Consider the following 12,503-nt stretch of genomic DNA (forward strand, 5'->3'; position numbering starts at 1 on the left):
GTTGGTGGTCTAGCTGCACGTTTTGCTTTCTTTCCCGGAGTACGAGTTTCCATAACCGGGCCGAAGAACGTACGAAAACCGGCCTGACGGACGATCATCCTTCCGACCGTGCGATGTCGGATGCTTGTGTGGGGCAGCTTGTTACCTATTTTATGTGCCTTTGTTTGTGTACGTGTGTGTGTGTGTGTGTGTCCCCAGTATGATGCCCCCGGGAAGGAAGTGATCCGATGTAGTTAGTTGATTGAACGAAACACGTACCGAACGATTTGGTACGACTATTGATGATCGACGTCAAACAAACAAAAAAATGAAAAGAAAAAATGTGTTTCAATCGCAAAATACAACATACAACAGCGTCCACTTTCATCGCCGGTTCACGCAGCGAACACAAAAGGCTGTGGGCCAAGCGTTTGTGGTACCTAACCACCAGCGCACCAAACCAGAAGCAACACCAAATAGCAAAAGGCAAAAAAAAAGCGACGCACTTCGCATGCGGAAACTGGAAGTACTGGTTCGACAACTACAACTTGTCCAAACAGCTCGACAGGTATATCGGGTCGGGCCTGTTGCGTTTTTATATTCGCGAAACATGATTTGTTTTTTTTTTATTGCTGTTTGTTATGTTTTGCACCTTCAGCATGGTTCGTTTCTTTCATTTCGACCAGTCCGGCAAATCTCTTTGTACGGGGCGCGAGCGAAAGCACCCAAATGTCTGGACCTTCACGCCCTTTTTGCTTGTGCCGAGGGGTTTCAACATAATTTGTAATTAGTCACCACCGGATCGACTTGAACCTTTCGACTCGAAAAGGCTGTACGATCACTTTGATTTGCTTTCGTGTACCTTCGCTTTGTGGCGCTGGTGACACGAAAGGCAAAAACAACCGAACACGCAGTTAATAAAAGAACGATGAGCCTTTCGAGCTGGTGCAGTAAACAAGCTCCAGCAGATTCTCTATCAAACTCAAATAGTAATAAATTATGATACGTTATTGTTGTTGTTTTCGCTGCATTTTAACGTCTACTTCCCAACCGCTGTTAATGTGTTAAGGTACCATCGTACACATTAACTGATGAATAATTTTCGCCAAAAAGGTCATGGTTGATGATGAAAAAAAAAAGAAAAGAAAAGACCATTAGCAGTACGATCAGGGAACGAGTCGAGTAGGAAACGAACAGCGAAAGAGTTCCCCCTCGCAGGGGGGAATTAAATATGCATACGGATCAGTTCGGTTCGTGTCCGGCAGCGGGATCGACATTGGACACCGGAGACACCCCGAGACACGCCACCGCTGACATTCATTCGCACGGAATTCCAATGTCACAATGATAATGACGGTGTGCTTGATGGTTGTGTGCGCTATCTTGGTCGGTTGGGCTTGGAGAAGAAACGACGACACAATTTCAATGTGACATTCAGGTCCGCTCGAAGCACGAAGAAGAAGAAAAGTGCGAAAGAAAAACAAGATAACCAGAAGCCCTGGAACGGGGATGGGGTTTTGGCGGGTGGTGGTTTCTCGCAGGTTCCGGTCAATAAAACACTCGATCACTCGATCACTCGAACAGTTGAGTAGCCGCGGGAGTGAGAGTCGATGAAAGTTTGGAACGTTGGAACGTTTGCGGATATTGCCGGCTGCTGCGGAAGCAAACCAATGGCGACGCTTCTGCTTCTGGCCTTCATTCCCGGTCATTCCGCCACATCCCAAACTGCCCGCCCTCAGTTTGCCGCGGTTGGGACTTTCTCCTGCCGGTTGACTCTTTTGCCCGAAAAGCTTCACACTCCTTCCTTTTGCCTGTGTCTGTGTGCGCTCTGGTGTGGAACGGGCCAAGCAGTGTGGAAGTTCGCTTCACCTGATTTCGTTCGTACCTTGTCAACTTTCATTCTCCGATACGGTGCCACGTTTTCCAGCCCTTTATTCGTCCCCCCCCTTTTATGGAAAACTCCGGGAGCGAATGCGAAGCAAAGAATCGAGCTGCCACAAGCGTAGCCCACAAATAACACCCCGCATAAATAGGGGTGATGGTGGTTGAATGCGAATGCGAGGGAACGCACAGACGCAGACACACCTTTCGGGCCCATCAACGTCAACCATCATCATTATCATTTCCTCAAATTGGATCTTCACTTGCACTTGCACACCGGCCCCGATACACCTGAGACAGGACAGGTTTCATTTCGCGCCGTGCTGACCAAAGCCACGCTGTTGCACCGCGAGCCGGATCCATTGCTCAAGATGCTCAGAATCTGGCCCTCGCAATTGAAGATCGCCTTTTGACGGGTGATGAGTGTGGAGGTTTCAGGTGGCTGAGCATGGGGACGATGGTTTTCATGCTTCACGAAACATTCCACTTACCGACCGGACCCTACCGACTGTTGCAAGATCTCCGACCGACAGCGGGTTGAGATGGTGTCATCTTCGGACTTTACTTGTACTTTCGTTTTTTTCTCATTTTGCCACTCGCCCACAAGCTACCCGCGGGTAGGTCGTTGAGCCACGATTGACCCCGTTTGGCCTACCTAACCTCGAAGGAACGCGTGTAGTGTTAAGCGCTCGAAGACGAGTGTCATCATCGGCACCGAATCGATAGTGCAGCGAAGCCGTTTACTCAACGTATTTTATTCGTAGAAACCTTCCAAACGATCGCCTCCCTCTTGATCGTTGATCGTGATGAGCGTCAGGCAAGCGCTTTAGCAATGGCAAACCATCGCTAAAGGTCACCGGACATACGAGATTGCTAATTACGGTTTTGACTTACAGCTTATCGAGCATCACCGCCGATCGGGTTGGATCGAACTTCGTAGGTTTTGTCAGCAAATGTATTTTTACAACACTCCGTTGTCATAAAGCACCGATGCAAAGGGAATGGAATGTGTGTCGCCGTTTCACATAGAAACAGCCACTTTCCTTCCCACACTTACAACGAACCCCTTTTTTCCCAAACCGTACTCTCTCTCTCTCTCTCTCTCTCTCTCTCTCTCTCTCTTTCTCCTTCTCTCTATCTGGTCTTCCGTCGTTGGTTTGTGAGATTTGTTTGTTTCCACTTTGGGAAAGCCCCAATTTCCACCTCGAACTAACCGCTAACGGAAGTTTCAAGTTGGTTCTGGTGTTTCATCCCCCTTTCGACCACCCTTCTATATACTCCCCAGATACCTATTTCCACCCAACAACAATGTAAAGAGAAACAGAGGCATCTTCGAATCGTTGACCCAATCAAACATAAGCGTCCCTTCATTTTTCGGTCCACGGGCCGGAATGCACACTTGGACGAGTAACCTATTTGGTTGTTGATTGAAAACATTAGAAAAAAAAGAGCACAAACCAGATCGGGAGTTTTTGTTTGTTTTTGCTGAAAGATTGTGTTACATCTCGCTCTAAAACGGAGCCAGATCCCGGGAGACCACCAGGTGCGGATGCGGATTTGATTAGGTTTTATTTATTTCGCGGTTGGTTAATGAGATTTTCTTTTCCGATCCGATACTCACATCCGATGCCCGGGCATTGATTTTATTTCGTACCAAACAAAAGGGTATGTAGGGAGGAAACACAAGAGATCGTGTGGACCGGTGGAATGAAATTTTCACACCACAGCATGCAACCCACACAGCGTTGGAAGGTCGTTCGGTGTTGGGCAATGGAAATTTCAAGGATTCCATTTCAATTTTTGGGTGAACGATGACTTTCGAGTGTTTGGATACAATGATTAGTACGATCGTTTGTTTTGCTGTTTAGAGTTGGTTGATTATTTTTAGCTAACGAAAACTTTGGTTTTGTTACACACTTTGTACAACAGGTTGAGGGCTGAATGGTGAAAGCCATTATAAGATGTTCGTTTGATTGATATTGATGCAAGCTGAAGAAGTGCAAAAAAGCCGTTCAGCAGATGAGATCAGGTTTGCAAAAGGCTTTACTTTATCTACTTTATTTAAGCATTCGTGCATCAACTGTATAATGCAGTGTTTAGTTATAGAACAGATTACTTTTCCTCGAAATCTTCCCGAGTTATATTTTTATGGACTGTTCTCTTTATAATATTGGCACAGAACGGTCTGTTCACTTCTAGCCTTGATGCTCTACAGCTTGTATTGCTAATCATGTCATGTGTAAAAACTAACTATCTGAAACTTTAATTTCCCACAGCCCAGAAAACCCATTTATGCGCTTGAAAGGCATGATTCAATCTTAATTTAACCTCAAAGATCAGTCATATATTATCGACGGTATTGCTTGGCCGGCCTGGACCGTTTCAACCGAACGGAGATCAAATCGAAGATCTTGAGAGACAGTGTCTCTAAAATATAACTCAATGATAATCAGGTTATGACTTACTAAATACATGCCACAAAACATGATTTATCTGAAAAGCTCAAAAAACAACCAAATTCAAGACAAACTTAAGTTGACGATAAAACAAACTTCATTCAGTCCGAGAAACCACACGACTCGCTAACATTTAGCCAAACAAATATTCTCACGTACACGCACGATTTTGGAGATGTTTTTTGTGTGTGTTATATTTTTCATTGTTCGACCATCAACGAGGCAAGTTTTTATGCGGTGTTCCACCCGTTGTTTGGATCAACAATTAGCACACTTGTGATAAGTGACCCAACCGTACGTAATGTCTCTATCACGTGTCGTGCTCTAGCGGTGGCAACCTTTTGCGTTGTTTGCGCCTGTAAAGCGATCATCAAAAAACAATTCGTGCACGAGCCGCTGATCGTTTTGTGTTGGCTGAAATGAAATATAATAACCCTAGGTTTGACGATTGCTACAAACATTTGCACCGTTTGATAATGACGTTTTCGATTCCGAGCGTCCGAGCTTCCGAGTACGCGCATGATTCCCCATCCCGTGAGCATTCATTAAGGTTTATGTGATTATTGAAATTGCCTTCACGTGACACGCTCCGGTCGATTCGGTATGCGGTGGCATGGGAAGTGGACAGCACGAATTGATTCGATGTGTTTCACCAGCACCGATGGAGGTTCGGAAAAAAGTTCGTCGAGTTCGTCGCTTGGTTGCTTTTTTTTCAGCTCTTTTTGTATGGCGCGCGTACCCGTGGTGGCCTTTATGGATTGTCTACGCTTCTTGTTCCTGGTGGCGGTGTTTTCTTTGTTGTGTTTGTTAGAAATACTTTTCTTTAACACACGAAACGGGCGAAGCGTGATAATGCTATCCCATTCTGGCCGAGGGTTTACCACTCGCGAAAAGTGTTTGAAATCGTGAGAACGATCAGCACCATCATGATCATTACCATCGTGCAGCGCACGATGACGTGATGGTGGTTTTTGGTTTTGGAATAAAACGATAGCAGCATCACCATCACTACTACCAGTCCACATTAAAAAAAAGGGACGTAAACTCCATTTGTAAAGCATTTTCTATTGGAAGCTCAAATGTGGCAAAATACAATGCTATTTCACCGCAAAACCCCGAAGGTAGCCAAGGTAGCGTAAGAGCCTCTCTTTATCGCTCACATAAACCGTCCACTCTTCTGTTTCGTGCGTACGCGTGGTAACGATGGCAGCGAAAGGGAGCACATAATTTCATTGCCAGAAGGGTTTTTCGGTTTTCGGAATTCCACCGATGCAGAATACACGCTGCGTTTGGCGTATGCAATTTGCCGGATGATTGGAGTAGATCTCGGCAACGAGCGGCAAGATTTGCGGTACAGAATGCGAACAGACCTTGGGTGGAAAATGGACGTAAATGGAGGTGGGGGTTCCCTCTCGAGACAGGGGGAGAGTGTGTCCGTGGCTGCATGGAGCCGTACGTTTGAGCGCGATCGCTGCTGGTAAATGAACCATAAATGGGTGGATGGCGTTTAGCCGCGTTGTTTTAATCGGTTTTTTGAGGAGCGTTTTGGATGGGGTGAGAGGGAGGACATTCTTGGGACCCTTTCGCGAAACAATCCGAAGGTTGCGTTTTGTTATGTTATTAAAGTGAATTAATCTGGCAATTTTGGGAGATGTTTCGCGGTATTCAAGTGTTTCGATTCGAACTGCGGCGAGAGGATTTGAAGAGGGAAAATGCTTTTAGGTGAAGAGGTAGATTCGATGTTGAAATATTCGAAACTCCTAAAACGAACGTAGAAATCATTTTGATAGGCATTTAAAAAGAAAAGTATTGATGTAGTAGTTTAATTTGTGAAACCTTCAAATTATTTAGGGAAATTAGTCTCCCTTTCAGTGGACTGCATTAGCTCAGAATTTGACATCAACCCCTGCAACTTGAATACTGCAGCCTACATCAATTCCCAAGCTCATCCAATCGTATACGGAATAAGTCATATTTCAAACAGCGAACGCCCCGAGAATGTTAATCATGATGTTTAAAGAAAATAAAATATAACAGGCAACCATTCTGCTGGATTTAAAATTGGAAGCTTGATCGTTGGCCGACCAAGCCGTACCAAGCAAACCCAGAAGGAGAATTTTGAGACACAAATTCGATTCGATTGGCGTTCAATTTGAGGCTCCCACGGCCTTCACGGTACACGAGCACGAAAATAATAACTGACCAAGTGAAGTGTGAAGCTGGGCATAAAGGCGATTTTAAAGATCAACAACGAAACACATTAATGTTTTACCTTCGTCCGTACGTTTGATAGTTTTTCAGATTTTCCAATCATAACCCTTTTTGGTAAAGCATTCATTTGAACGGATCTTTTTTTTGTTGTATTTAATAATGTTCATTACAATGGAAAAAATGTGTAGATTGACGAACAATGCGCTTCGCGTGTGCACACGATCTGACATATGAGCAGCGATTGCAGCATACACTTTTGCTCCACCGTTAAGCGCCCACCCTCTGACCCCGCTCTGGTTCACTGTCGTTCTCTCATGCTTTGCATACCTTCGGCTATTATGAGAGTGCCTATATACATTTGTGTGTGTGTGTGTGTGTACATGTATGTATGTGGGCTATTATTGCCCACCAGCGTCTAATAGACGGGTAGAGGTGATCATGAGATATTTCAATAATTTTTCCTCAACATTCATTTCCTCCCACTTAGAGGTTGGCCGCGTGATCCACCTCCACATGTGCCAATGTGAAGCGAGGGCGACCGAACCCGCGTTCCGGGAGTTCGGTTGCTCTGCTGATTGCTTCCCTCCAATACGATGCCAGTGAAAGATTAAAAAAACGTAACAATAAAGAAAATCTATGCACTCTTGGCAGTGGTCACACAAACAAAACAAAAACCCGGTGCCGCTGCACTCGGGTTGTGGACTGGAGCATGAGATTTATGTGGCTAGATTTGTTGCCCGCCAGCATTAAAGCAATGAGGAAAGCTGTTGTTGCGTTTCGCGGTGATCCCGAGCATTTTTCTTTTTGCACCGATTGATATCTGTAATTAAGTGCACAGCCGAAGAAATAAGCGCCCGGTGTGGCGATCTTCAAACCGTAGTTGGATGCCATTTGCAACGGGGTGGATAAGTGGGTGAGGGTGAGTGTACTAAGTGCACAGCTGGAATGGAGACGCGAGAAGGAGCGATCATTAGAAGCGAAGGAGACTAAAAATCAAGATCAAAACTCAAGGCAGTCCAGGGGCTCGTGCTAGGCCGATGCTGCGACCAAATGAGTGGAGCAATGCTTTTTTTTTCTTTGCTCCCCAACAACTTGCCTTCACGTTTCGTGTGTAGAAGTCTGCATGTTTCTGTGGTAAGGGATGGGGATTTAGAAGTCGGTCTGCTGGAAAGATACAATAGAAATACGGAACATTCACGCGACAAGAATCGGACACGGTTGGGAACGAATTCTTCGCATTGTAGAGCAAAGTGCTCCCATGGTTTTAGAGTAGCGGAAATTACCTTCCATACATCGTTGGCAGGCTTGAGGCTGTCAGGGAAATACAAGAACTTCACGATGGGCACGGTTCTGCGAGAACAATTCGCCACCGTACTGGTGGGTAATAAAGGTCACAGTCGACTTTTTTATTGCTTCCCATTCCTTCAAACCGCTGTCGAGTTGGTGAATTACAGAAGGAAAGAAAAAACGATCCCTCCAAGGAGTGTTTTAATTCACCAAAGACAAAATTTAGATAGGTCTGTAAGCGCCACTTGGCGGATGGCGCTCCCTTTTTTGCGCGATGGTAAGATCGGGAAACAATTGCCGGAACCGTGACGAGAAGTGATTTGGTGCGTGACCTGGACCTGGTTTACCTAATTGTTTTCGGTCGCCCGTGTGATCGTGTGACGATTGAGCTGTGAATGCAAAAGGGTGCAAGCCTGTGTGCATTCAGTACTGCACATAGCTAACTAGCAAGATTGAACTGATTGTGGCCTCATTAGGGGGTGTAGTTGATTTTCGTTTTTAGTTAAGTGGGTGTAGATGTGTATCGTACTGGGTAATGCAGAAAGATTTCGAAAGATCGTGGAGTAGTTATGTGTGGAACGTCTTTAATAAGCATTAAACAAGGCTCGAATAAATGATCTTAAACAAAACAAAAAGCTTTACTTATAATGTATTGCTAAGTACTTTCAACATCATAGTATAAACGCATTAAGTGCAATGTAGTTCATCCGTAGGCTATTTACGTCAAAGTGGATTTTTAGATTACTTATCAGATGCTTTGAAGTAAATTCAAAATTCCTTAACTGATAATTTAAACCTAATATTAAACCATTTTTGCTCAACATAAAGCGCATCGTTTTGCAATTGAAGCGAAGTACTAAACAAACTAAAACAACAACCTCTTCATTCACCAAATCTTAATTGGTTCAATGGTGATCAGTAAACTATGTCAGATATGCCAACAAAAAAGCAAACGGCAGGTAGAATGAGACATACTGACACAGATAACCAATACCTTATAAATTAGGATGGCTTAGCCAGATAGCTGAGAAAAACCCCGTTGAAACTAATTTGATCTAGAAACAGAAAGTAGACTAGTTTTTGTTGTGCTGGTTTTGGTGCAATAATTACCTTTTTTTACCATATTTTCTCCTAAAACCCCTTTCTAAAACAAAAACAAAACACTTTAAGATTGTTTACGTCACAGAAACTAATTACGCGAATGTGCTTTTTCTTCTCTTTCTTTGACAGATTGTACGCAGATAATGTAAAGCAAATCATTGGTACGCGCTAGACGTTTCACACCCGTAGCTAGGACATACTTCACCTACCACCTAGACAGGATGGCGCTCCGATTGCGCAAGGATGTACAGAAAGCGTCCTATTACGTTTGGTTCCTGGGTGCCCAGGAAGCGAAGGCACTGAGAGGCACCCGCAGCCTACTACCGATGATACCGCGCATGGTGGAAAAATCAAAAGAACAGGAACCGCTGAAGGTTACGCTGCAGGTTTCACACAAAGGATTGAAGATTGTACAGGTAGGGTAGCTCGATGACAGTGTGACCACAGCGATTCTAACTGACGCGATTTCTTTATTGTCCATTCCGTCCAGGGTTCGGCGAAACACTTTATACCCCATGGAGCCATCACTTGCTCGGTGCAGACGGAAGACATTGTTGCCTGTACGTTGCTGCTGTACAATCCGGCCACCAAATGTCCGCTGCACGTTCATGCGTACCGATGTGATTCGGAGCTTACCGCACAGGCCCTGCACGATCAGCTGCAGGTGCTGATCAACAGACCGGAAAACCAGAAACGATTCACCGAACTGGAAGCACGGTAAGTCTGTGTGGAGTCTTGAAGTCGTTTGTCGCTAGTCGGCTCTGTACACTCTGCATTTACGTACGAAATAAATAAAGAGGAAAAAAAAAGGAAATTCGAGAAGGTATTGAAGAAGAGCACCATAGGGAATGATTTGGTAGCGATCTCATCCCCAACTATAAAGGGTGGGGAAATGGTTTTTCCTTTCTTGGTTTAATACCTTGATTGAAAATATTTGGTTTTGGGTTTTTTTTTCTTCTATTTTCTCACTCTCTCGCGGTACTAATGCGATTGATTTGTTGTTGAGAGGCGAAAAACACTGGAAACCATGGAGTAACAGTATTATTGGGCTGACGTGCGTAACGAATGTCCGACCAAAGTGCCGTTAGAGGACGAACTGATCGCTATTTAAAGTTGATCCAGATTCGATCAGTACGTCGGGCATGAAGATCGGGGGTTTGGTGTCCGGTTTCAATGGCCGTACCGCGATTGTGCAATGTGTGATGTACATTCAGCCTCACAAGATGAGTTTCAACTCCGAAAACCGGTACATTTATCCAATGCTAAAGAATTGGGTTATCACTTGTGTTTTTTTATACTCTTAAATCGATTCATATTGCACTTAAAACCCCGTTTTGTACTTTGTAAAAGGTAAAATGCTTATTACATGTCAGCTTGAATTCCTCATCGATCCCAACGGATTCATTGTTCTTAAGGGAACTCCAGTTCAAGCAGATGTTCGAAAGGCATGGAATTTAAATATTACCTCATAATAATAGGTTCAATATCGGTGTTCGAGTGTGAGCTAACGGTTTAGGAAATTAACACTAAACGCTTCTCTCGATACACTTCACACCTTGTCTTGCTGATGGATTAATTTCCCGCACTAGAATCATTTCATCATAAACGATCGAATGCTTAAAACAATGCAACAAATATGCCCCTTGAAGCGTATGTTCTAACAGTGGCAAAAATTGCAACTTTGTTACGAGTATATCGTTCCACATTTCGCCACTGTTTGATAGCCGTTGGAAATTAGCCAGTTTGCTCCAAAAAGCGCAAATGCTCCCGAAAAATGTATAATTACCAAACCACTAGACAGTCGTAATCCACGCTAAGCGGCAACGACGATTGCATAACCCTGTCCTTACACTAGCGGCGCCGGGAACACTATTAGCATCGCACTAACACCCGGCAAGTGGTTTTATGCGAAAAAAAAGACGCAAATAATTGGACAAATCCAAAAGAAAAGACGAAGAAAAAAACATGGTGCGTATACCGGTGTAAAATATCGTCACGTCAGGTACGCGTCGAAACTGAAAAGGCTAAACTAAAAGCTTCCCACAGTGTCGAACCACAGCGACTTTTTGGGGTGGAAAATATAAAATGAAAACTAAAAGAAAACAGCATCCACACACACACACACACCTCACCGAAAGAAAGTGCGACACACAGCAGGGCAGGTGCAAAAATTATCTCACGTGTAATTAAAAGCGGTGAAACGTATGGATTAGTGTCGGACGCTAATCGTTGATAGTGCCCGCGTGTACGCTTCAATCAAAATCCCCGTGGCCGGCACGTTGTTCGCACGCTTCAAACGCCTGGTTCGGTGAAGGTTTTGGGCAGGGTGGGTGGTGCAAAAATTAGAGAAATTGCAAGATCTAGAAATGGGCTATAATTCGAACGAACGACAGAGAAACAGAGATGGAGTTAAAGGCGCGAGTTAGAAAGATACGCAGGTTCAATTTCTGACCGCGTTTTACTGAAGTGCTCCAGCGAAACCAACCTTTTTGGACGTTTACGGCCATTTGTGATTAATTTTCTGTGTGCTTTTGTTTCATTTTTCCCCCCTTTTTCTATCGCGAATTGCTTCTTTCACTCAGCTTGGGAGTGCCGGGCCAGAGTTTTTGGTGAGCTCGCACGACGTGGAAAAGAAATGTGGCGTTGAGTCGGAGAACCATTTGCTACGGTCTTATGGATATGGATCGCCCAAAAATGGCCGTAAAGCTTGGGGACGATTATGAAATTGCGATGCAATTGGTAGTAACCGATCAAAGCTTTACATGCGTTTGCATTATGCACGTCTTTCCGATGCTTGTACCGGCGGGACGAGCGTCTCTATTATATAGCCACACGGTGCGTGTGTCCGTATAAACGGCCAAGCCTCTGTAAGCCTCAGAGTAGGGTACGGGTGGGTCGAGTTTTTTTTTCGTCTTCAACTTTAACTGCCACCTGTTGAGTGGTTCGTTTGGCGTTTGATGCTTTGCCGGGGTACGCATCTGTTGGTGATCTGTTGCTACTCTTACGTGCAGCAATTACCGTTTTTGGATGAAGTTTTGTCTAATTACCGATCCGGAGTGGGCCCGACTGTGTCCGTAAAACAGTCCATTAGCAGTTTCCCAACGACGTCGGCCGTTCCCTGGGGCCGACGACTTTCACTAAACGGGTACGGTGGCGCGTAGTTTCGCAAATCACTTGGTGTGTACTAGCCCAACCCAGCCAGGAATGTGACCGATTTAGGGTGACAACACTTTCGTGACAGCACTGTTAGTACGCGACAAATGCAATAATGGTCTTTTCTTCCCTCCCTTACGCCTTTAATCGATCGACTATGTGGACTATGGGGCAGAAGATGCCTGAGCCCAAGTCGGTCAGACCGACTGTTGTTACATCATCCAGCTACGGACGATAGGGCATCGATAGTACACATTTGCCGGTGCGACAAGTTTATCTAGAAAAATGTCCGTCATTTACCACCGATCGGCAGGTTTTCGGATGGTGACAACTGTTGCATAATAGACGGGCGCATCGAATGGCTGCCGACGGACGTTGGCTTTACAAGGAGAGGATGGCTCCGGATGGTGGCTTCTGTTGACAGTGGGACACCAG

At 44.8% G+C, this 12,503-nt stretch overlaps 1 protein-coding gene across 1 annotated transcript in view; it reads left to right on the plus strand.

The window, feature by feature from the left end:
• Positions 1–12,503, plus strand: part of LOC125774679 (uncharacterized) — a 30,244-nt gene that overhangs the window by 6,350 nt on the left and 11,391 nt on the right. Inside the window, exons 2-3 of the mRNA XM_049444834.1 lie at positions 9,045–9,331; positions 9,406–9,632. Coding sequence (XP_049300791.1) covers positions 9,137–9,331; positions 9,406–9,632 — 422 coding nt within the window. The 5' untranslated portion in view covers positions 9,045–9,136. The remainder of the gene's footprint in view (positions 1–9,044; positions 9,332–9,405; positions 9,633–12,503) is intronic.

This window comes from Anopheles funestus, chromosome 2RL (genome assembly GCF_943734845.2).
Source record: "Anopheles funestus chromosome 2RL, idAnoFuneDA-416_04, whole genome shotgun sequence".
Lineage (NCBI taxonomy): Eukaryota > Metazoa > Arthropoda > Insecta > Diptera > Culicidae > Anopheles > Anopheles funestus.